General features: G+C 42.1%; 1 protein-coding gene and 1 long non-coding RNA gene across 9 annotated transcripts in view; both read left to right on the forward strand.

Annotated features, from left to right (window-relative positions):
* The first annotated feature begins 147 nt into the window (after window positions 1–147).
* On the forward strand, window positions 148–2,110 carry LOC115604804. 5 transcript variants are annotated; one of them, XR_003990415.1, is made up of 4 exons: window positions 148–630; window positions 724–1,242; window positions 1,676–1,761; window positions 1,849–2,110. It is a non-coding gene; the product is annotated as an uncharacterized LOC115604804 (long non-coding RNA). The 5 variants fall into 5 exon arrangements; XR_003990416.1 differs by having other exon boundaries at window positions 158–1,054; window positions 1,136–1,242; XR_003990418.1 differs by having other exon boundaries at window positions 158–1,054; window positions 1,144–1,242.
* Window positions 2,111–3,038: 928 nt separating this feature from the next.
* The window catches only part of KDM7A (lysine demethylase 7A), a 61,079-nt gene continuing 37,932 nt past the window's right edge, over window positions 3,039–26,185 (forward strand). For 3 of the 4 annotated variants that reach the window (XM_030478222.1, XM_030478223.1, XM_030478225.1), the window contains exon 1: window positions 3,041–3,277. In XM_030478222.1, coding sequence (XP_030334082.1) covers window positions 3,168–3,277 — 110 coding nt within the window. In that variant the 5' untranslated portion in view covers window positions 3,041–3,167. Of the gene's footprint in view, window positions 3,278–26,185 lie in introns of all 4 variants that reach the window. The other variant, XM_030478227.1, reaches the window with a different exon arrangement.

A 26,185-nucleotide genomic window follows, 5' to 3' on the forward strand; every position in this document is an offset into this window, starting at 1 on the left:
TTTATTTACATTCAAGGTTGGTATTACATTTGTTGATTTCTAAACTGCATTTAATAAGACTGTCACATAAAAGCTCTCCAAGTTTCTGGGAAGAACACTTATTAAAAGGGGTTTTGTAATTTTTACAGTGTGTGGTCTTTGGCTTTTCTGAACTTTTGCTGTATTACTTTCAAGTATAGTTTAGCATAGTTGGAGAGAAAGCTCAGAAAGAGAAAAGCTGACAGAGAGCAGATCAGCTTGAGAGGGAGATGGTTTATGTTTGAGTTTGGGGGGTTTTTTTCAACAAATGAAGCTGGTATTTCCCACCTGCCTAAGGAGTGCCCACAGCAGACTGAATCACTTCACACTTTGCTCTGAAATAAATCACAACAGCAAAAGGACATTGTCTGTGGCAGTAGACAAAGTGCTTATTAAAAGGCGAGCTTTGCTGTGCATGCTTAAGGTTGCAACTTCTTTCTTTTCCAGGAAACTCAAGTTTGTTGCTGTAATCAAGGCTGGTAAAGGGAAGATCCCCACAAAGTGCTGCTTCCTCATTCTTCACACACTCACGGTTGGGCAACTTTCTTCAATGTCAAGTGAAAACTTCCTCCTCCAGTCCAGTAACACTGGACTCACCTTGAGCAGAACAAGGTGAGCCCTCCCCACGTAACACACGTTAGATCCCTTACGGGAATGCCCGGCGGTGTGCTTTACTGAAGTGATTAAGGGTTTTGTTGTCTGCAGACGCCTCCTGAAACACAGCATGTGTGTACTTTTATGGCCACTTCGGATAAAGTTATTGCTGCAGCTGCTAACTTCAATGTCAAGATAAAACTCGCCACGTGACAACCTGAGAAACAGCAAGCTAAGGAGCAAGGAATTGTTCACTTTCAGGCTCCAGAGTGGCTACATATGCTGACGTTTTGTTGCACAAACACACAACGACAACTTTAACTTGAACAGTCGTCTCTTAGTAGTTGTTGTATTACCTGTAATTGTTTCTGCAAGAGCCCTACCTGGGTGTGCTTCTGAATCGGATTAAGAAAAACTGTGTTTTTCATGAGAAAGCCTCTTGGTATGCATTATTTCCAGAAACCCTGATATTGCCATTTGCTACCTTATCGGTGTTTTTTACTCCTCTTAAGCTTAACATCAGTTTTTTAGAGGACTGATGTGTCTGTGGCCATATTCTGAGCTGCTGAAACAGTGGGATGTGTTGGAGAACAGAAGAGGACCGAAACCTCCACTTACAACATCCTGCAGGTCAGAATCGCATGCACTTTCTAAACGAGCCAGGGTTTGGTCGGAGAACCTGGGATTTCTTGAGGATATCCTTCACATTTGCTGTATTTCTCCATTTCATTCTCCATTCAGTCACACAGTGTGCGTGCTGGATTTATTTGTTTTACATTTCTTTGCTGTCCAATTTGCTGCCAAATCACCATCTCGTGTTGCTGTCTTATGTAAATGTTAACATTAGCATTAGCTAGCTTCACAATAACAGCCTGGAAAGGAAACATCTACTTCTGAGCTTCCCCCTGCCAAACAAACCTACAGCATATGGGGTTTTTCTGGGTGGCTACTGGCAATTAAGGGCACTGGATATAAAATTATAATGCTGTATGAACTGTTAGTCTGTTACAGTTATGATCATTGTAACACCCACTTCAACATACTTTAGTGTTTTGCTTTTAAGTGAGGACATTCAGCGTGGAGGACGTGACTCCTTGTTCCCTTATACAACACGATCTCCATCTAGAGATCCTGCCTGCCAGCAGGAAGGTAAGTAAAAATCTCCACTTAAACTCTACTTTTTTAACCTTGATTACATGTAACAAATGAGTCAGTGTTACTTTTGTGTCCTGAAAGACGGCATGGAACAGAACAGTGATGCAAACGTATGCAGAGAACTGGACAAAAAATAAACCAGCTGCAAACCGCAGATGAAACCCTGGCCTGTCTATATGTTGTAAAACCCGATGTGCCTCGGCCCCGAGGTTCGTTGCTACAGGAATAAAGCACCACCACATGCCTGTTCTACCGTTCAATGTACGGAGTTCAGTTTGCGCACCGATGCGTTCGGGAGAAGCGTTCTTTACACAACGCAGGGAATGAATACCATTTGACTGACTGTGTGATCCTCGTTTGTGTCTTCAGTCACCTTTATTGAACCCACATGAGAAGAGCCCAGTTAAGATCCAAAGAGAGGACCTCCTTTAGCAGGCCCGGCTCAGGTGGGAGCGGGCAGCCCGGGCCGGGGGGCAGCGCCGGCGTTCCGCGGCACCTGCTCCGGTTCCCGGCGGTAGCAACCGCGGAGGGGTCCCTGGCAGACACCGGTGCGCGCCTCCCGCCCCGCGGCAGCGGCCCTTCACCAGGGCTGGTGCCGCCTGCGGGAGGTCCCTGCTCCCTGCCTCATAGTAGGGAGGGCGAGCCAGGCACCTGCCCCGCGGACAGCCCGGTCCCACAGACGCCCCTGGCACAGCGCCGGGCGGGGGCAGCCCATGAGGGACGGCGCTCGCTCCTTCACGCTCCCTCGGTCACCTCCGTGGCCGCTCGGCCGCTTCCGCCGCGGTTACATAAGGGGCAGTCGGCGCGCGGCGCCGCACCCCGCCTCCTCCCCGCCCGTGTCCTCGCGGCACCCTGCCCCTCCCCCTTCCCCGCGTGACCACCACCCGGGACGGGAGGGAGGGAGGGGCAGGGCCAGCGCGTGCCTCCCCGCGCCCCGCCCCCTCCCGAGGGGGGGCCGGCACGTGCGCCCCCCTCCCCGCGCCCCAATGGAAGCCCCTTCTCCACCCCCCCCGGTCCCCCAAGACACACACACACCCCCCCCCCGCCCCCCGCGCACGCTCAGTGGGACCGGCGGGGCGCAGGCGCGGGGGGGACGGTCGCCATGCGGGAGGAGCGGGGGGATGTGGGGGGGCGGTCCCGTTCCCGTTCCGATCCTTTCCTCCTCCTCCCGCCTCCGCGGGGGCCGGGTGACGCACGTGCGCGCGCCCCCGCGCGCTGTTGTCCGCTCGCGCCCGCCCGTGCGTGCGTGCGTGCTTTGCCGGCGGCGGCGGCGGCGGCGGCGGCGGGGCGCGCGCGCGGCGTGTGGGGCTGGCACGCGCGCTGTTGTTATTGGTGCCGCCGGCCGCGGCGCAGGGAGGAGGGGGAGCGGGCGGGCGCCTCAGTCAGGGAGTTCTTTAAAGATGGCCGGAGCGGCGGCCGCGACCCCCGTGTACTGCGTGTGCAGGGAGCCCTACGACGTGAGCCGCTTCATGATCGAGTGCGACATCTGCAAGGACTGGTTCCACGGCAGGTAGGCGCCGGGAGCCGGGCGGCGCGCGGGGGGGGTGGGCGCTGAGCCGCCGAGTCGGCCACCGGGCACAGGCGGTGGCAGTGTCCCGTCCCCCCGCCTACCTCCGCCGGTAACGGTCGGGGGGACAATGGCAACGCGGCACGGAGGGACCGGGTTGCTGTCCGCTCCGGCTCCCCCCCGCGGCGGTGGCAGCGACCGGTGCCGGCGAGGACTGTCGTCCGTGGGCAACACGCGTCCTCGCTTGCGAGGGGGCGGCCGGGCCGGGCGAGGCGACCAGCGGGGGAGGCGGGTTATGAAAGAGCAACAGATGTGGGGCCGGCGACACCCTGAAGTTGAGCCGGCTTTGGGGAGGCGTCGTGTCCCCCCCTCGCCCCGCTCCCACAGGGGGTCTCTCTCGGGACAGGGCGGTCTCTTGGCGGAGAAGCGCGGAGCGAGCACCGCGACGGGTGCCGGGGCTCTCCCCCAGCCGGGCTGGCGCTCCCGGTTCACCAGGCGTTTTGTCTGGGGCTGGGGGTGAAGGGGGGTCGCCCCGCACCTCTCGCCGCTTTGACGTTTCCAGCCCGGTCCCGGGCGGCCGCCGCCGACTCGCGTGTGTTTTGCGAGACGAGCGTGTGGATAATAAAGGCCCGGCGGCAGCCTCCCGGCTGCGAGCAGGGGGAGGCGGCGGGGGATTCACGGGCAGTTAAACAAAGGAGCAAGTTGGGGACCCCGCGGCCCAAGCGGCTCGGCCGGGCTGGGGCTGCGGGGCTCCGAGCTACCGCCCCCATTATGTGGGGCAGCCCCGGCGTGCGGGCCGGGGAGCTGGCGGCCGTGTAGGAAGTGCCTCGTGATTGACAGCAGGACATTTAAATACCCCCCGTGTAACAAAAACAGGCTCCCGGCGAGACAGCCGACTCGCCCTCTGCCGGCGCGGGGCGGCACGGCCCGGCCGGGCCGAGCCGAGCCGAGCTGAGCCGAGCGGAGCCGGCCGCTGCCTGAGCGCCCTGTCCGGCGGCCCCTCCTGTGCCCCGAAGTTGCCTCGTAAAGCCGGAACCGCACCGGGGCTTTGCGGCCGCGGAACAAAGCGGTGCGCCGGGGAGGGCTCCCCGACGGGGAGAGGTGCCGGTCCGGCCGCGTTTGCCTTTCATCTCTTGCCCTCAGCGCTTGTAGCAGAGAAGCGATGGTTGGGGCGTGCGTGTGTAGTGTTTGTTGTTCTCCCTTTCTTCCCCTTCAATGGCAAAAGAAAAACGCCGTCTAAAAGTAGGTTGCGTATCTAGGTGTTACTTAACAGTAATTATTACACATGGGTGTTTTCTTGCCACGTTTTCTGATGAAAGGAAGGCTTTCAGTATTTCAGATGTTGGCTTGTACATGCGTTGAGATGATTTGTTCTTTGTACATGGGTTTCCCTTGACTCAAACCACAGTATAATAGAACCTATGAAAAGGGCTTTGTAAACTCTAAAAAACTGGCAAAGTCCAACTGTTGTACCTTTAAAAAGCAATCCCTCATTAATATTTTTAACGAGACTACTACTGCCCTTGCCAGTACCGTTGTTTGTAGCTAGGCACACAACTGCTGCTTTGGATTACAGTAGTTTAATACAAGTTCGTCGAAACTTGGTTACTGCTTGTAGTAAAGGTGCAGATGTTGTCTGAAAGTCTTTGTATGGTTACAGGTTCTCTCTCTTGCAAGTAGTTTTCTGCATTTGTGTGTTGCTCTTTCAGTCTGTCTAGGCAATTGCTCCGCTTATGTGCAGGCTTATCTTAAATGCCAGTCTTGCGTGCTAATATTATCAGGGTACAAATGAACTAATTTCTGAAATTGTGAAGAGGAGGGAAGTATTGACTGTCTGATACAAAGGTGAGGCAGACCTCTTTGTAGCTTTCTTAAATCTTGATCCCCATTGAGGTCCACAGTGGCTCCTGTGCCATGTTGTGCAAGTGCTACAAAAACTGTGCTAGCACTGAACTGCTTTGACAGTCTGAAGCCCTAAGTGTGGGGAGTAAGCAAGTATGCGAGGAGGAGCTGGCAATAGCCACGTTGCTCTGGGATTTAGTTGCACCCTCACCCAGTCTCGTGACCAAGGGACAGGATTGTGGGAGACCTGTTGTCCTCTCCCAGCTGTGGTCTGCTCTGGGAGTGCCTTTCCCCTTGCCCTAAGAGTATCTGAAGGCTGTTACATATCTTGTGATTGAAAACATGCTCTCTCAAATCTTGACTTCTTTTGTGAAGTTAGTTTCATGCTCTCTTGATTTTTATTTTTGTTTTTAATTTTATTTTAATTTTTTCCAGCCTGTGGAATGGGACTAGTGTGACTTCATGTTGAGAAATGTGTAAACCCATGCTTACTATTCAGACTGTGGTACGCTAGTATGATACCTAGCACGTATTATTGGATTACAGGCTCTTGGCTGCCTTCCTGCTTATAGTCCAGAGAGTGCCTTAGCAGTACGCTGGAGGCAGCACAAAGTCTGGTCTGACACATCGGTACTAGTCCCTTTAAATTTTATGTGATTTTTTTTTTTTTCTGGGTTTTCTTGCCCTGTCTGTCTTCAAATGACTGTGTTTTGGTTTACTGTTATCAGTACTTTAATATTACCAAATACGCATTTTGTTGCCTCTGGCAAATATTTGTGTAAAAGCGAATATTTTGATGTGCTTTACAAGGTTGCAAGCTTACATTCTGGGTTTTAGTTACTCTACAAGTGGGCCTAACATCCGGCCACAATCTTGTGTAATTACCTCTTGCTGAACAAAAGAGCATAATGTGTGTCTGTGGTGTTGTAGGCTTCATCGCTTTCTTGAATTGCTTGCAGGAGTGGAGAGACTGCGGAGATTTAGGTGTGACAAACTGTCAAATCTTTCAGATGGGCAAATCCATTTATATTTTAGACAGTTTTTGTATTTTTCTGGTCTTTTTATCTTCTTTAAATGAAAATGTCACATTAAGCTGCTTCCCGCTTTCTGGCTTGTCTAGGATATGCTCCAGCTAGAACACTCCTTCATGCTGCTCTAAGTGTTCAACTTTTTCTTGAATCTGTTCAGTAACTCTTGACACCCATTTAAATTCTTGGCTTCATCTTCAAATGACATGTATCATAGCATGATTAATTCTCGTTCTGTCTCTGTCTCCCTTTGTTTTTTGATGCTCTCAGTTTCTAGGTTAACTACATACTGTCGTCTTTCCTCCCTTGTGTTTTTCACTGTGATATATGTAACCACAGAGTATCTTTTTTTAAACTGATCTTGCAGTCAGCTCTGTTCGTGAAGTATGTTTGTGGAGTTTGCAGAAATCCTTTTGTCAGCTTTGAATTTTTTGTCCTTTTTTATTCTGTCCATGATACCGGTACTCAACTAGACTAATGTGCATTGCATATATGTCACTTATTTTTGTAGACTAGATTTCAGACAGGTTGGAACAAACTTTTAAGTTTAAGCATATAATTCAGTTTTTGTGAGTACAACATAAAGTTGCCTGTAATGCTTCAGGAGTAAATGATTATAGAGTTAGCTTTTCAAGGCTAATTTTACTTTGTAAAGCTGCACTGGTGCTGTGCTGGCTGTAAAGGAGCATGAGAAGTCAGTCAGGCAAACTAAGAATTAAAAATGCAGGTGTCCTTATGAAGCTTTCTGTGTAGCACTTTTCCGAGGGATGTTTTTTGTTTGTCAACAAACATACAGTGAACTTCTAGCATGTCGCAAAGACAAAGAGGTAAGAAGTTATCGGATGTGTGAATGTCAATTACAGTAATGGTCTTTGTCTTTCAAAATGCTTGTAACCTTTTAAATGTATTTTTTTAACATTAAAAAAAAAAGGTTGTTTTTTTTTTTTTTAAACAAAGGAAATGCTTCATTCTTCAAAGCTAGAGAAGTGGGTAATAGAAGGGAAGCATCCTATTTTTGTTCAAAATTTGTATTTTTTCCTGAAATTTCATGATGGTGTCAACTTTGGTGTCTCTCCTTCCAGAAGAAAGAAGACAGTCCATCCAGCTTTGCTCATTTCGCATCTTTGATGTGTTGTGTATATGAAACTAGAAGCCATAAGTCCCTTTTCTTTTATATACTTTGATGTTTACAGAAATCAGCATTTCATTTGAGCAGGTTAGAGGGCAATAAAGGCGATAGAGCACGAATCTGTATGTACTAGTTATGTATGTATGTACTTACGTTCCAAAGCAAAATCAAATTGATTAAATTCATACAGAATTATTTTTAAATTGCTAGCTGTTGCTCTCAGGATTAATTCTGTATTCTGAGTAGCCTTCCTGAAAGAATTAACTTTTTTTTTCCCCCCTTTCCTAGAGCAGTTCATTGATGGTATATAGAACTTTGCCATTAGGCGTTTGATGCTTTTTACAGCTTTGTCATTATTAAAAACCATTTAGTAACATCGTTTGAAAAGAAAGGCATTTTGTGTACCTTTTGAGGATGATTATTTCAATTGCAGATGCCTCGAGGCTTTTTTTCCTCAAATGCAAAAAAAAACCCAAACCCCAAACAGTGCCAAAATCACATCTGAGCTAAGTTCATGTAGAACATAGTTTTTCTGATATTGTATAGATCTGAGCATGTCTTCATTTGGTCTCTGAAGAAACATGAAGTTTCTCAACCACTCCTTAATCTCATCTCAGTTTCCTAATCAAGGTTCCCTCTTGTACCTCTGTTAGGTTACACAGTACAGGTCCCTCGTAATGCACTGGTTTGTACTCTGAAGACATGCTTTCTCCTTGAGAAAAGAAGGAAATGCACATGCTATAGTGACTACTTTTCCTGAATTGGTTCTTTGTTTTGGAGGTTTACACATGAGGTTCTGCACGATGGGCTCTGCCCGCTCTTTGCTGCTGAAAGAGGCTGTCCCACTCCTGGCTCCACGCTACTGTAATTTCTCTTTTGCTGGTCCAGCGCATGTGTGTTCGGTAAATCAACTCTCTCAGAAAACTGACAAAACCCATTATTTTGCTGGGTTAGGGTTTTGTTGGGTTACTGAGCTAACAGGCTCATCAAGGGCTAGGATGAGTCCCAGACTGTTGCAAAACACTGGTGAGGACTCTGTTGCTGGAGGAGATGATGGTGGGAAAAGACAGGGATTGCCCAGTTTTTTTCCTCACTGGCTGCTTCGGTGATCAATGGCTCACCCAGTTTTGTGGAACTTCGTTTTTTGTGTCTGAGTCACCATATGTGATTCTGGTTTGAATCTAATGGCCTCGGCCCAGACCCATGTGCTCATCTGGTAGGGTCCATAGCAAGCAAGGCATTTCCAGTGCAGGTGCAGTATTGCAACCCCAGAGCATCCCCTGTTTGCAGAGACGGATGAAGTGCCTGTGTCTGTCTTAAAGGGAATTAAAGGATAAGATACAGTGATGCTCATGTCAAGAAACATGGAGACTGCAAAGAGAGACTCTTAGGAATGCCTTCTGGTGCAGACCTTCTGTTTTCAGAAAATTAAGGCCTTGTAATTGTAAATGTTCGGGGGCCTGAACTGAATCAACAAATGCTTGTCTGGTCACTAGAGCTTTTGGTCTGGTATCAGAGGCTCTTGAGCTGACTTTCTGGCTTTTATAGCATATAAGCCTTAAATTCTTCCCGTAGCAACTGCGTGTATGTTAGTAAAGTGGTTTGAGACCTCAAGGAAAAGTTAATGTGTTTGTTAACCTTACTTTTCTTTGGTTTATCCTTGTTTCCTCAGAGGTAGGATGGAAGCCTCAGCTTAAATCCAATGAGCTGTGTGTCCTCTGGCAAAGAATTAAGTAACTTCAGCTCGTCTAACAATACAAAAGCTGAAACGGTTCTGGTTAAACTGAGAAGAAACTAATAGTAATAAGGATGCCAGACTAGCACTTGTGTAATTGGGTGTCTGTTTCCAATCCTCTATATTCTTCATTTGGGCAAATCATTTTTTAACTCTCGGTTCCCATCTGTGAAGTGGGAAGACTTATTAATATATATTAAAGTAGATGCATTCTACCATAATGAGTGCTGTAGAGTATTCAAATTTCTTCAGTGTTTGAAACTGTGTAATAATGTGTAGAATTATATGTACATGGTTCTTTTTTCTTTACAGTTTTCTTGAAAAACTGGCTTTGTTTGAAGTATGCGTACTTTGAAAGTTAACACTTGCTTCCCTTAGATCTGTAATTTGGTAATATTTTTTTTTTTTTTCCCATTTGATGTTTTGGAATAAAACACAGTAGGTGTTTTTGAATATGCATGCTGACATACTAATTAGGGCAAGGAAAAAATTACTGTCCAGTAAAGATCTGCAAGAGAACGGAAGGGTACATAATTTAGCTTTTAAAATTAGAATTGCAGCAACATTCTGGTGAGTTTCTAAACAACTGTTAAATGCTTGTAGCTCTAATGTCTAAAGTAGAAATCAATTATTGCCTGTTCAGTGTTAGTCAAAAGATACAAAAGTTCAGAATTAGTCATTTAAACGCTACCTTTAATTTTTTGTAGTGTTAAGCTTATCTATATCAGTATTTTTGATGATTGTTTCTTTTTGGTGGCCATTCTTGGTGACCGTGCAGACAAAGGTGCTGTAAGTCTTTGTGTAATTTAACTAGCTAATAGTGGATTTTTTAATTAGCTAGTTAATTTATGGTGATTTTATAGTCCAAATGTCATTTGTTAATGCTTACATAGCACTAAGTTTCGGAGGTCTCTGGTTTGTGACTGCTGTATCTACAAAGTACAGAGGTAAGAGATGTCAGGGTGGGGGCTGCTGCTCGGTACGCCTAATTTCTGTATATATCTGCAAGGTGCTGCTGTGCAGAATGTGAAATATATTCCTTTTGTTGTAAACTTATCTTGATTGGTTTATAATGCTGCGTTCTCTTATGGCAACACAATGGCAATAAAATGGGTTAATAAAATGGATTAAGCCTTACAGTGGAGTATCAGTCTGTTAACTGCCAGTGGATTAAATCACATTAATTTCCATTCTTCATTTGTGGTTTCTATCTTTTTTTTTTTGTGTGTGTGTGTGTCTGTGTGTTCCGTCCATATACTCATTAGCGGATTTCTTATGCTCAGTGCAGTTTTGTCTGCACTATATGTATCATCTTTTGAAAGATTATCGGATACGGTGTCTCTGTTCTGCGTGCATGACAGTTTGCACAAGTTGAAGATGAGCTCATACTCCCCATGTAAATATTTTTACTTTCCCTACATCATTCTAAAATAAAGCACTATTGTTTCAAAGCAACTCCTGAGTAATCAGTAAAGGCTTTCATAGGTACAATGTGCATGTTTAAAACCAGAAACATGCTTGGGTTTTACACTTGTCTCACTGCTGAAGTATGAAAATTCAATTAATTAACAACTTTGCTGTTGCTTTATTAGCAACATAGGAGAGAGATTTTAGTGAAATATACAGCTTTTAAAATAGCTAAGCTGTTTTTCATTTGTCAGTCCTTTCTAATGTATTGTAACATTAGCTCATGAATACACAGAACTAACAATCTATGGAGTATGAATAGTCTTGAGATGTCTGCTATATGGTGGTAATGTGGATTTATGTGGCTGGTTACATCTCCTCAGGTCAATTCTGCTTTTGAATGGAATTAATATTTAATAATGTTTTCTCCATTACTTCAGCATTAACTAAAGTACTCTTTAAAACTGGTCTTTCTTTTTGAAAATATTGAGTTCATTGTTGCTCAGGCAAGCATAAATGCTGATGTTTGCCACAAAAGCAAGAAAGCTTTTTTCTAAATCCCTCTCACATCGTTCTGTCTTAAAAGCCAACTGGAGTGAGGATGACTGTTCTAGTTTTTTAATATATTGGGGTATGAAGTCTATTTATTTTCATTTGAAACTGTGAGCCGACATTGCAGCTAGCCTGGGAAACTAATTTCATAAATTTAATTGTGTTTGTTCCATTTACATTAAAGCTTTATTCACTTAAAAGCTCTTAAAGCACTAGTTTGTGAAAATGAGTGCAAGCAAAGGTGACTTTCTGAGAAATGAAATCTTCGATATTGAAGGTATAGATTGATCTGATCTGTCATTCTTGCCACTTATCAGGCAGTATTTTTTTAATAGACTGACATGCTCCTTTGGGATATTGATGTTTGAGGGCCAGTAAGCAAAAGCCAAATTGGGTAAATGAAGAGCAATCAAAGGCATTGCAGTGTTTTATTACCCAGTAGTACTTGTAAAACTTCTGGTTGGCTTGCCCGAGATAGAGGTTTTTAGTTTTGTTTCAGTCACAAAGATATTTGGATCTTTTCACTAAAGGATTACATTATGCTGTTGACTTGTGAAATTCAGTGTCAAGAACCAGTGGAAGTGAAATGAGGCTTTAGTTAATGAGCGGCCTGCATGGGTATGGATGGGCAGATTGGTGACCTGCGAAGTGCCATTACAGAGCAGTCTAGGAACAGTACCAAAAAGCAAGCTGTGCTAATGTGACATTGTGCCCACGCAAATGTTGCCAGTCCGCCTCTCAGGATAGTGTTTTCTGTTTTTATTTCATGATGGTGTGCTGTATGGACACACCACAGCCTCAAGCCCAAACCGTGCTGTTCTAGGTATTTCTTATGTAAGATAGGACCAAAAGCATGTTAAGAAAAATGGTGTCCACATGTAGTCTCTTAAATCTCAAGTTCTGACTACAGTATTTGTCTGCCCGGAGGACGCATCAGTGTGATGCAAAGGTGAGCAGCAACTTGATGCCTCTGATTCCATACCCTCCTGCCTGTATGAATTGCTGGGACCTCTGAGGGCATCATTTGGATTCTTTTAATGCTGCAGTAAAATGTGCTGCTCTGATGTAATGAATATAGGAGAAGTGGTTTAGAACGCAGTTCTTACTCTTGCTGAGAATGAATGGGACAGCTGTAGTACTGAGTGATTAGACTAGCATCCTTGCTGAAAAGTGTTATCTTTAGCTGAGTGAAAGCAAATGCCTTGGCTGTAGCTTGTGCTTGAAGCATCATGAAACTCTAGTAAGAAGGATTTAGGCATGAATTAGATTTAGGAGTATCGTTTGAGTAGATCATAATTTTCTAAAGCAAAGATTTAACTCTTAAGTGCTTCTGTAAATGTTACCTCTTGGCTTTTATATTTTACCTGTAAGGGCAAATTCTAATTTTGTTTTATTTTTTTTTAATTCGTGTATTGGCTGGCATCGCCAATGAGAATGAGAGCTCTGTTTCCTGGGCCTGGTTTGAGTGTGGAAATAACTTTATTGGCTAATAAAAAAACCCTACAAACTCTCTGCTTTGTAGAAAAATAAATCTTTTGACTCCTTGTCAGTTCTGGTACTGGATACTGAATAGACTTATTACTGAAAGGTCAAAATCTTGTACGTTGGTGAAAGGAAGATGCCAGTTCTTGACCTACTAACTTGAGGTGTGGTTACCTGCTGCTTACAAAGATGCATCACATACCAGTAGTCTTTCCCTCAGAGTGATTTTGTTACATTAAGGAGTAGATCTGAGGTATTTCTACAGTCTTGTTTGTTTATTGCACATTAGTGCTGTTGTGCCTTTTTTCTTTCCCCACAGCATCTGAATGTCAATTCATGTCTCTTACCTTAACTGCCTGAATCTTTGTCTTTTATAGGGTAGCACTGCATCTAATTCTCTTCTTTAATGCTAAACAGAGTCTTAAACAGTGATGTAGTATGGGGAAGGGGACAAGAAAATGAGATGAAATAATGAAAAAGTTGTAAAACATGGGAAAACAAAGCTTTAGCCTGTAGGTATGGTCGGATGATCAGTGAAATGATTTTGAGCGAATGCCTTGTTTGTCTGGACTAAGCTTACATGAAACAGGCACTGGTACATCTACATTATGTAATTAAGAGTGAATTGCAGTGTGTTCCTTGCTGCTCTTGGTGCATGTGTGTTGAGTATAGAAGTGAATGCATTTCTGCTGTATGCGATGTCAGTTCCCAATGCAAACTACATGGAGAATCCCAAGGAGTTGCTTGCGGACCATATTGCAGCTTGAAGCAGGCTGTGCTGTTTTTCACAGTGTCCCGAGGCAACTCTAGTAAAATATAATATGCTTTTTATAACACATTAGTAAATGTTCTGAATGATCTGTTTTTCTGTTGTGAGGTAGCAGGTAAATGTGCTTTGTTGTGTACTGGATCGTTGTTTAACACAATGTAGTAAAGTTCTTACAATGCCAACCTGAGGAAGCTGGACAATTCTCTTTCCAGTATGAATATACGCATTTCTCTGAGCCTCTTGAGTAATTAATCAGCTTTCTATGAAGTTTGTGCACCACGATACTTTGGAACAATGTTTTTGTTTGTTAGGAAGTGTTCTCTATCCCTTAATAAGCTTGCCAGCATCATGTGTACCCTCATAGGTGTTTGGAAGAAAACCTGTGAATCTCTGAATGATCATTGTTGGAAGTTTACTGACTATATTGGAAACTTCTGACTATATGCTAAGACACTGGGAGTGGAGTGGATACTTCCTTTTTAAAACTCTGAACCAGACACAGAGTGACTGAACAGGTCGTCTGGTTTTCAGCTGTCGGAAAAATCAGGACTGAGGTTAGGACAGTTTTCTGTTCTCAGAGGGTGTCTACAAAGGGAGTAAGCAGCATAATAAAGAGGAGACTCTTTTCTTGCATTTGCTGAAGATAAATACACAGTTCGAGGTTGTCTTATGTAGCTCTATGGTTTGAATTGCTAAAAGTAAAAACTGTCTAAAGAAGAAAGCTGATTCTGGGTGTATTTGAATTGATGTACTACAAGTTATATTGTAAGGTTGGGGAATTCTCACTCCAAGTATATTGGTGGTTTTTTTCTTAGTGTTTTTAGTTTTACTAAGTTTCACAGCCAGTGCTATGTAATACAAACAAAAAAATAAACTTTTCTACTGTAATTGAACTGTAAGAAAATAGCTTAATACTTAACATTCAGTGAATTACTGAACTCATTAAAGTCTCTTTAGAGACCATTGACCTTTAAGTCTTTATCTACGAAACACTTGTGGTAAAGGGTTGTTCTTATGTGAAGTATTTGCTACTTTTTGATAATTATTAAAGAATAATCTTTTTGGAGCTTTCAGATTATGTTGGTACAGGTTGTAAAGGAAAGCAAAACATTACTGTCACTTTTCAAACCAGAAAAGCAGCAACTGTTAATTGTTACTTGTACTCCAAAAGGTCTGGCAGGTATGAATCAGGTTTTAGGCAGATTTAAAGTTCTCACCAGTTCATGAAATGTTTAGAGTAATGGACAGTTCTGCCTTATTCTAAATAGAAACAGGTGCATTCATAGTCAGAGGATGGCATGTTATGTTCCTGTAGGAAGCACTGTTAAATCAGAAGACTAAGAAAAAGTATGTATTAAGACCTGCAGAAGGTTGTACATGTTCACCATATGTATTTGTTCACTAATGTCAAGAGCAGGGATCAGAACTCAAGATAATCTTGTCAATATCTGAGTGCCCTAACCAGAAGATTATGTTTGGGTCATGTTACATTCTGTTCTGGGCCCATGATTCTTGGATTCTTTTTGCAGAGTGAGAGGCTGTAAGTGGGGGAGATAAAGAGTATCTTTACATAAGAAGTAACCTGGAGGTGAACATTCCCTTGAGATGTGTGGGCTTGAACTCCCACAACCTGAATAAGCACTGCTGCCGTCATATCACTTGGAAAAACAAAATAACTTCTTCTTCCATAACTATTTTTGTAGTGCCTGATGTTTTGAAATCATGGCAGTTGTGCTTGCCTTCTGGCTTAGATGCCAGGAAACGTGGTGCATGCTGGCTAGGTGTGCAGAGCAAACAGAATAAGTGGTGCTCTTGGAATTTTCAGGACAAGTGGGGAGGGGTTAGGCGAGTGTACTTACCTTGGTGGTTAGCTGTCTGTCTTCTGAATTTAGGTAAGCTTTAGAGGCCAGCATCCTTATTTGGATATTGCCCTAATGTCCTTACATTAGATTTATTTCCACACCACACCCCCTCCTTTCTTGCAAATTCTCCCTCATTCTTCTCTACTCTGGATTTGAAAGTAATCGTTCCTTACAACCGTTCATTCCAAGGCTGCATCCTCATGTTGTTAGTATCAACTGATGTGGAACAGAAGACCTCTGGTAGTCTTAGTTTTGGTTTAAACTAGATATATAACAGTGTAGTGACAGACACAAAATAACCTAGAAAACTTTGATTTAATAACTTTTACAGACTTGCAGAACTGCTGAGGTTGGAAGGGACCTGTTAAGATCATCTAGTTCACCCTTCCAATCCCGCTCAAGCTGGATCAGCTAGAGTAGGCTGCTCAGAGCTGTGACCAGTTGGGTTCTGAATGTCTCCACAGATGGAGACTTTGCAACCTCTCTGGGCTTGTTCCAGTATGTCCATGTCTCTTTTACTGGGGATCCTGGAACTGGACTCGGCACTCCAGGTGTGGCCTCACCAGTGGTGAGTAGCGGGGGAAAGATCCATCCACCTTTTGGCAACGCTTTTCCTAAGGCAGCCTAAGAGGCTGTTGGCTGCCTTTGCTATGAGGTTGCATTGCTGGGTAATGATCAGCTTGTTGTCCACCAGGGCTATGAGGTCCTTCTCTCACAGACCTGCATTCCAGCCAGTTGGCCTCCAGCATATGATGGTGCAGATTACCCTTGCAGACAGAGCCCAAGACCTGTAATAATGTGTACTTTCACTCTTGAGTTGCAAAGGCATAATTTGCTTAGCTTATATCAAAACATTTTCGTATAATCACTTCCTGTAGTGTTGACACCCAAAATAAAACACTTGGACGTGCTGCTCTTTGGCAGACTTACTGTCTTCTCTGATAGAAACAATTAAGCAGAGTTTGAGTCAGAAATTTTTCATGAAGAATTAATTTTGTGTTTTTCACAGTAAGTGAACCATAACGTCTCTGTTTTACCATTCTCTACAGGAATGGTAAATGTCTCTACTCATTTCTGGGGGACCTTTTGCAGTAGGTCCTCTGCTTCCAGCTTCATACTTTTCTTGTATTTCTTTGGGTATTTTTGTCTGAATGTGATTAGTGTTTTACCACTATGAAGAAGGCAGCATTGTCAGAGCTATATATACATACACTAGAGTGATATACAGATAAAATCTTTTTTCCCCAATCTAAAAGCTGCGGAGCTGAGTAGCACAGACTGTGAAGTAAAGATTACCTCTAAAAGTGTTCGTGTGTAAAATCTAGAATAAAAGATGTGGATTTGTGCTTTTTGCAAAATTTCAGTGACTCTAGATAGCTTATAATAAAGCAAAACTGGCTTTAGTAACCTGGATCAGTTTAGAGTTTTAGATTAAAATCAGTATGTCAGATTGTGTCCAGAATAAAAATGTGATGCATATAAAATTCAGTCTTGGTTCTGGTGTAACTCAACCCGCAAATGCTATTTAGCTTTGTTCTGCACTATGTGAAGTTTCCACGTGGTCTCAAAATGACTATGCTTCATTAATTCCATCTGAAGAGGATTGAACAGTTAGATTTCTGTAGGAGGAGTAATGCGTAAAAGTAACTTGTTGATACGTTACGGCCTGCATGGATGCAGTTTTGGCCAGTATGCCCCTCTGGACCTCTATAAGCAGCTAAGAATCCAATAAAGATACCTAAATTATGGGCATTATCTAGTTGATTGAAGGAGCTTATTCTGCGTACTGCTCTACCAGCCAGCCAATGTAACATCTGATATTTAAACTCATTATCTGTGTATCTGAAACAGTTTGCTTGTATCATAGCTTAAATAGAAGTTAATGTAATCAGCTACTCCATCTGCGTTTGAAATGAGGATGGTGAGCTAGAGAGGACGAGCCAGTTTGCTCTCAGATTTCTTCAAAAATGAAGCATCTGTCTCTACTTGCTATTGACTGCAAGTCTATTTGCCTTATAAAAGTAAGGTATGTCAAAGGTATGGGAGTCATCATGTGTTATTTTATGTCGTGGCTAGAAGATGCAGAAATTACTCAGCTTGCTGAAAAGTCTTTAGCAATGTCTGAAAAATATTGTAGGCTGGAAGAGGAATTACACAGTTGAGAAGCAGAGAAGTTTAATTTTATTTTTTTCCTTAAAGGAGAGCTGTTTGTCGAGTTGTATTTTGAGGGCAATACAAGGCTCATTTCGAGTATAGCTGCAGAAACTCTGAATGCTACTGTGAGTGTTAAGGCTACTTAGTAGGAGGCTCCAGGAGGTCTTTAAACCCACTCTGGTTCAGAAATTATTAAACCAGTGATGTGATAAACTGTATTTGGTGTAAGGAGCCAATTAAAAGGTGTAGAAAGCAGGCTGAAGCCAAGTTTGCTATTGCTGCTGTCTGTAAAAGCAGCAAATCAGTCATACAGTAAGCCAGGAGTAAGGGATTTGCAGCAATGGAGTCTTAAGGTTGTGCTAATATTGGTTACTGGTGCTAGAACGTGGGAGACAGAAAAGGGTATTGCCTAATGTTGTTAGCAGAAAGTCATATTTTTCAAATCATGCCTGACATAATTTTCCAATGAAGGGGCACAGTTTAAAAACAATCATTAGCTTCCTAAGCAATCCCCTCGGGCTAGGAAGCCATCCTGGGTTTGTTACTGTTCACCTCTAAACCTTTTTTTATCACTGTGCTTGAGAACAAGACAGATCTGATGGTGCCTACTGACAGTATTACTCAGGATGTCGAAAGCTTTACAGACTGCATTGCATAAAATAACACAGTACTGATAGTACTTGTCATGCTTCATGATCTTTCTAAAGAGCTCATCTTTATTAGGCAACCTGATCTTTCTAAAGAGCTCATCTTTATTAGGCAACCGGAATAACCAGCTAGTACTCTCTCTGTAGGAGGGAGGCTGCAGTCCATGCCCTTCATTGATGAGGAGCAGTCAACACTTCTAGCTGTTGAGAAGGAAATGGAATTGCTGAAGACATACCAACAAATTTCTAAAAGAATTAAAAACTGCTTTTAATGTACAGTGCAGGCGGCCTAAAAGAGGTGCTTGGCCTAATATCTAATATTAAGGGAGATGCATGTTACATAAGACTATTATAATACTTTTGTGAGACTTGGGTGTAGGTAATTCTGGAGTTCAGAAACTGCAAGAACCACCAGTGAATTTCTTTAATTCAACCTCTTAAGCCCCCCTCACCCCCCCCAAACCCCCAAACATTAAGTCTCCTTGTTTCCCTAAAAGCTGGCAAGAAGTGGTATTTCTTTTATTAAGAGCGGGTAGGTATTTTCACCCTTCAGAATGGTCATCATGTTTCTCTCAAAGTATGAGGTGGGACGGTAGCTGAAAATTTGCCCTGATCTTCTCCTGCTTTATGGAAAGCTATGTTTGATGTGGTTTAGAAATGTAGCTTTCAAACTGTTTGGGTTACGTGTTTGGTTTTCTGATCTGTTGTAATTACTGCTATACTGCAGTGAATTACTGGAAAGAGTGTTTTGTAGGCAAATGACATAGGTAGTGGCATAAAGTCATACATCTGTCTGGTACTTTCTTTAGCTACTTTTGTAGCTGGAGCTACAGATAACTGGTCTCAAGATAAAACTAAACACTATATCAGAGAAGGATTGGGATATCTAAAGGCAGCCAGGCAAAGACCTTCTTAAATACTGTGCTATCTGAAAAACCTTGTATCACTTAGAGCATAAAGTGCCAGTATATGCATCTCTTGGACTTAGTAATGTCGTCTTCAATGTTGTGCAGCATATATGATTAAATTCTAGGAATTTTTTCAGAAGCAGGGAGGGATGTTCCCTGCAATCTAATTGGTAAGCTACTGGGAATTTATCTATTAGATTGGAGCAGTTCTGAGTATTAGTGAATAATGGAGGTGAAGTTCAACACTATGCCTGGCTGGGTGTAGTGGCTTCCATTGCCAAAGGGGCAGTCCTACTTCTCATGTGCCTCTCTCCAGGTTACACAGTCCCACTCCCTCTCATGGGTTGGCTCTGATAGCTGTCTGACTGCTGTAAGCTAACTTGGTAAACGGGGGAAAAAACTGGCTAGGTTAGTTTCTGTCAGATAAGTGAGTGAAAACTGGTGGTTTTGTAACCAGGCAAGTACCAGGGCTGTTGCAGGGAAGGGGAATGGGAGTGCTTGCTTGGAAGGGAATGAGTAACCTGCGTCTTCCAGTGGCTGCAAGCTGTTAGATCAGTGCAAGCTGGATCATGTCATTGCTTCCTAAGATTTGTTTGTCATTTTGGGTTTCTCTTCGTAGGTTGGTTGGTTGTGTGTTTGTGATTCAGTTATTTCTCTTTTCTTTCCTCCCCTTCCCATACCGCCTCTCTTAGAAATAAGTAACTAGTATACCTGCTCTGCATACAAAAGGCCCTTGCTTACCTAACCGGAAATTCAGCACTGGAACTGGAACAGAAGTTCGCATTGATTGTGCTCAAAGGACTTGGGATGACAGTAATTCTTAAACCACATCATACACAATGCTTCATTAAGATGGCTGGAGACAGAGTGATAATTATCAGGAGTCTGTGTGCAAGTTGGCGCTGAGAAAGATTAAGACAATAAACTAAGAATGTAAGAGTTGAGGCAAACAAATGTCTGTAAACAATATATATATCTAAAGCTTATTCAAGTTCAATGTTTTTATATTTTCAGTCAGGAAAAAAGGTGGCCCTCATTTGCTGTATTACAGTTGTCATAGTTGCTTTATTCCTGAATGATTGAAGGTTTTATTAACTTGTATGCTGACTTCCCTTTCCTATCCTCTTGTTACCTCTGCAGTAGAGCTCAGCCTATTTCTTCCTATTTTTCTGATGGAGAAATAACATTAGAGATTTTGGGTAGTAGTTTGTTCTCAGGTAGGATACGACCACACATAGGCACTCAGTTAAGATGTCTCTTTCAAGATAGCTATGGCAGCTGTTTTAAATGGGTTGAAGATTTTGTCATGGTTGTTGTTTTTCTTTTCATAGAATCAAGAGAAAGTGTCAGTTCTGCCTTTAAAACCTCACTGGCTTGAAGGTATTATTTTTAAGTACCTTTTTTGGTTTGTTGTAAGGTGGGGTTTTTGTTTGTTTATTCCTTAGTTGTAAGCACAATTATAACAGAATAACCCTGGCTGGGAATTGAAATAAGGCAAATTATGTAAATAAGATGCAGTTATGTGTCAGGGGCTGGTTGTGGAATATCTTAGAGGAGAAGAGGTAAGCTTCCATTGGTTTGGAGTCTTGAGGAGGAGATAAAAATACATCATGGAAAAACTTTCTTGAAGACCTAGAAAAACTTCGTCATCAGTGCATAGGAAGACAGTCAATTTCTGTTCTTATTTCTTCCCTATCCAGTGCCCTCTCTCTTTGAACCAAATAACTAATATGTGTATTCTTCTGTGCATGTAAGGCCCATGCTGCCTAATAGGAAGACAAAGGTGTTACGTGCGTGACGACCAGAACTAAAATGTTGCCTGTGGTTAGATAAATTGTGACTCCAGTATTCCTAGAATTATTTGAAATCCAGTGTTAATCCTTTTTCCTTCTTCAGTTCTGGGAAGGGCAGGATGGTCTCATTTATTTCAACATGCTTCTAGCAGTTGCAACTCCGCTAATACATAGTGCCTGAAGTAAGATTGGGCTATTGTTTCTCCTTTTCTTTGGTGTGTCAGTCTGGCCACACTGGGAAAATGAATGGAGAAAGATGGGAGCCTGAACTGCTACAGAGAATCTTTCTGAATTCCTGAGCAGAATGGTTTGCTTCATCTGTGAAGGGTTACACTGGTGCCGGTTTTAAAGTGCTAAAAGAAATTTTTTCAGTTCAGATATTTTTCTTTCTTTCCTCTAAATCTTACATTTTGATTCTCTTGCTGGTATCATACTAGTTTCGCATCAGTTTCACACTGAAATAAGGCCATCAACAATCACTGCAGCTTTTAAAATCTCTTTTCTCTTTGTTCTCACTGACATGCTGTTTAGTTTTGAGGTCTGCTGTAGTTTTCTTAAATGTTATTTTTCTGATCTTGAGCAGCTTATTTCACTAAAATCTACACCAAAAGATCCAGGCTCTTTCAGACCTTCATTTCTGTAGAACAATGATTTGAAAAGGACAGGGGCAAAAAATAATTGTAAATACTCTTTTAAAGCAGCTTGATGCAATCAGTCTGGTTGGAAAGAATAAATAGAAATCTCAGTTGGCATAGGAAGGGGGGAGAAATTGGGTACGTGCTTAATAGATGGTACTAAACAGAAGGAATACGTCAGAAGTACTTTGATAATGTTAACTTGGCCTTGCCATGAAATTGTCACTACGAAAAGTACTTCTCATAAAACTGCTACATGTAATCCATGATGGCCAGTGCTGTTATGAATCAAGCTGTCTTTTCCTGACAGTCTTACACCGTAATGAAAATGTTGGCTTCATTGTGTATTTTTGCATGTAAAGCTCTTTTGATTTCCTGAGCATGTACTTCTTTTGACTCTAGTATGAATAGTCATTTTACCTTTTTTTTTTTTTTAAATTCAATTTTGCTTACATGAAATTGTTGCATAGAAAATCAGCTCTCCACACAATCTTTTCATCGGTGTAGATGATTAGAAGTAAGATTATGCTGATTATACCAAATAGTCAGTTGTCAAAGTATTTTGTAAAAGTAATTGCCCTTTTATCTCTTAACTTCATTCTAGCAATTTCAATAAATTGAAATAATTGTACTTAAAAATCCAAATTTTGGAAAAAAGCATGTGTTCAGTTTCAAAACCGTATCAACTCATTTTCAGACTGCACTGGAATTACAAATGGAAAAATCAGTGTACAAATAATGTACATCACTGTTGTTTCCCTGAGATTTTAGATACCATGGTGATTATGTTAATTGAATACACAGCTACATCCCTAAATGTAGCTAGAAGGTTTTGTTGTATCTGTAACTGAACCTATATATTATGTAACTTGATAGCTTTGTTCCATTGATCGTAATTTTCCTATTAGGTTTCTGCTTTTCAGAATCCATTCTGTGGAGTTGAGCTTTCTTTGACAAGATGTCATGTACTGATTATTTTAGCCTCTGTGCTTTCAGAGAGTGAAAAGTACTGTTACTTGAGAGGAATTATGCATGCTGATTTTCTTTCTCAGTAGAAGAATGTGCATGACTATTGCCATTGAAAGTGTCTTCTGAAAGGACAGTGCTGGTGGAGCTACTGGAGGTCCAGGAAGCCTGAGCCTTTGGATATCAAAATAGATCTTATACCTATCTTCATGTATTACATGGTTTAGAAGCAATAGGGTTCAACTACATTAGGGAAATCTAAACCTGTGTAATGAACATTTACATTTTTAGTGTGCAGTGTGATGGTTAATCTAATCTAAAGTAGACTAAGATCTCTTAGGACTTTGGAAGTGTCAGAACAGATGCCTCTAAGCAATCAAAGGTCAGAGTTTTATGTCTGTTATGACATGTAGCATTGCTATGTGTTCAGTTCTGGTGTCCTCAAGATAAAAAGGACATGGAGCTGTTGGAGCAAGTCCAGAGGAGGGCCACAAGGATGATAAGGGAGCACCTGGAGCACCTCCTGTATGAAGACAGGCTGAGAGAGTTGTGGCTGTTCAGCCTGGAGAAGAGAAGACTGTGTGGAGACCTCATAGCAGCCTTCCAGTATCTGAAGGGGGCCTACAAGGGTGCTGGGGAGGGACTCTTCAATCAGGGACTGTAGTGAGAGGACAAGGGGGAATGGGTTTAAACTTAAACAGGGGAGGTTTAGGCTAGATACAAGGAAGAAGCTCTTTACTGTGAGGGTGGTGAGGCACTGGAATGGGTTGCCCAAGGAAGTTGTAAATGCTCCATCCCTGGCAGCGTTCAAGGCCAGGTTAGACAGTCTTGGCTGACATGGTTTAGTGCAAGGTGTCCCTGCCCATGGAAGGGTTGGAACTAGATGATCTTAAGGTCCTTTCCAACCCTTACTATTCTATGATTCTATGCAGGGGATTCTTACATTTGTTGTAGGATGATGCAATATTGAATAAGTTAGTGTATTTTGAGAGTTGGTCTTGCATGTAATTTTTATGTCCTATTTCTGTGTGTGAGTGCATATGTACTAAACTGTTGGGCCAGCATGCATATGTTCTATACAAATTAGATTTTTTTTTTATCCCCCCACCCCCCCCCGGAAAATTGGTAGCTCTGAGAGGGCAGATAACCATTAATCTGTTTTTCTATTTTTTAAATTAGTTTTAAAAAGTGTATTTATGCATGCTATTGGAGTGCTGTTTATACCACTCATTCCTTTTTATAAGGTATTTTGTTTTGGAAAATGAATATGGCAAAAACAAGAGCTCAGATATTTTGATGTTTGGTAGTTTATTTGAAGGCAGTATGGATCTATATCTAGTGCATAGAATTTTGTCACTTTAGAATTATTTAATTGCTAAAGTAGATCCTTGTAAACCTAAAACTACTTGTATTGTCATTCCAGAATTGTTACTATGTTTACCACAGCAAGGCTTATGAGCTAGCTGCTGGCTCCGTGCGCTTTCCCATGTTACTATGTGGTTTTTGATCAGTTTTATTATTTTGGTGTAACTGCATGCATTTTGAAGGGAGGAGAGGAAAAAAATTACCTCGCTGGTACTTGAGGGTCAGGGTGTTAAAGCTCACTAGACTTATTTTAAGTTTTAGACACTCTCTCAAATGCAATTCATTATTTTAGCTGGTTTTATGCGATGGGCTGGTATGTAGTCTGTCCGACAGTATTGTCACACTATGACTTTGTCTTTATATTCCTAATTAAGTATTTTAATATTGTCACTGAATGAGTGGCAGATGTGGCTATTTGATTGTGGCAGTGATATCTTTAGTACTTCCATTGTTTTAACCCGTAAATATTGCCTACTTGTCATCCTTTTTCCACTTGGAAACAATAGGCTTGAGTTAAATGACTAACCAGAATGGCTTAAAATTTGCCAAACTGACTTCCTACCCCATGCTTTTCTTGGCATTTTTGAGATGGAGAAGGAGAAGTTCTTTGCATAACTCGCAAGCTTGCTAACTATTTTTTACAATAAATGCAATAGTATTTTGGGGTTTGTTACGCTCAAACAGATTAGGGTTGAAAGTAGCAACTGTAGATGTTGTTAAAGGTAAACTGAAAAGTTGGCTATAATACTTGCCTACTACTTACAGAGTTACTTGCTCAGTTTGACAGTAGAGATCTCTCTCATCCATGATGATGTGAACTTCAGTAATAAGGCCAACACTAAAAAGACAGGTATCAGTCTCTTTTTTCATATGGTATATTGTCAGCAGAAGATTGCTGAACTGACATCTCTTTCCCATGGTTCAGCAGTCATTGTTAGAAAGACAAAATAATGTACAACTGAAATAACAGAATATTTTCAAATACCATGTCTTGAAAACAACATTATCTACTTGGTAAATAACAGCCTATAACTGTAACGTGTTATTTTATTTATTTTTTGTTTGTAGGAATCTTATTGTCAGGGTTTCTAAAGCCTATCTGAAAAAGTGAGTTGCGTCGTAGTTAACTTTTTGGTTTGGATCAGCTTGTTGAACTGACTTGGCACATGACTCCCTGATGGTTTAGATCTGGTGAGAGAAGCAATAGGAGTCCATGGTCAGGCAGTTGGAGGGAGGAGGGTGACACCTTTTTTCAGCACCAACAGTTACACGCAGCTTAATATTATGTGAAACTGTACCTGTTGTAGCCACTTCAGTTTTTGGACAACTAGGGCTGTTCTATTCCTAATGAATCTTTGCTACCTCTAGAATTTATTTATTCCTTTCCTCATCCCTGTTAACATGCAGTAGGGACTCACCACCTGTATATCTTCTCAGCTGTTCTGTGAATAACTGGAAATTGAAAAAGCCTTTTGGGGATCTGCTCTGTCAGATAATAGGAAACATCTCTATACTGCTAGTAATTGTCTATAGCCCTGTGTTCCTAGTAACATGCTCTGATATTCCTAGTATTTTTCTGCTGTTCGAGGCTTTTTGTTGATTTCTTTTTTGTTCCCTACTGGATGTTAAGACGTGCTTTTTTCTCCTTTTACGGGTAAAACCTGCAGTGCTCTCTGAAGCATAGCAAGAAAGGTTGTGGGTGCTGATGCAAGGGTGGACTTGAAGAAGAGGATGTGCTGAGTTCTTGTTCAGAAATAGGATCGTTGAGAAAGGAAAAGATTACCCATCATGTTTCTTCATGGAGAATATGGGGGAAAGGAACAGAAGATGGAATGCAAAAGAATGGTGTCCTGTGTACAACCCAGCTTCTTGACAAATTGACTCATATTTCCATGTTAAGGATGATCCGTTTATTTTCTCCCGTACTTCTATTAGATCATCGAGAATCACTTACCTCTCTCTGTTTTCAAGACTTATATTTTCAGTATGCCTTCTGTACAGGAATTCTCAAAAATTTCCTAGCAGAAATACCTTGCTGGCAGTTGATAACCTGGTTTGTTAGTCTTTTCAGCTGTGACAATTAAATGGGGAAAATGGGCATCCAGACTTTACTCATATCTTGACTTCTGTAGTGCAATTGTGTGTAATCATTCTCATACTTGGAATTTTATATAATGGTACTTAGACTACTTGTTTTAATAAGATAAAATAGCTTTTTAAGTAGCTGTGCCCTTTTAAGGACACTGAAAATAAAGCCTTGAATTGAGAGTGCTTTGGATTTTTTTCTTGAATCAGGATTCTTTCGGTCACACCAACAGAAGCAGTTAAGCAGTCTCTAAAATTTTGTGGTGGTGCTTGGTAACGTCAAAAGTAGGGAAGAGAAAAGCCAGACTGGATCAAGAGCAAGCAGGTATTAAATTTGGAAGGTGCAGCAGCCTGTGTGGTGACTGGCATGGATCCAGTACTTGTTCACAACGTCATGCTGCTGTAGGAGAGGGGTCAGGTGCCTCGGGCGGTTTACTATGTAGAACCCTGTAGTCTTCAGGGATAATGCTTCCTGTAAATGCGTTAGACTTCTGCAAACTCCTTGTACAGACGTTCCAGCGTAATTGTGAAATAGCTGTTGAATCTGTCATA

Source organism: Strigops habroptila, chromosome 3 (assembly GCF_004027225.2).
Source record: "Strigops habroptila isolate Jane chromosome 3, bStrHab1.2.pri, whole genome shotgun sequence".
Lineage (NCBI taxonomy): Eukaryota > Metazoa > Chordata > Aves > Psittaciformes > Psittacidae > Strigops > Strigops habroptila.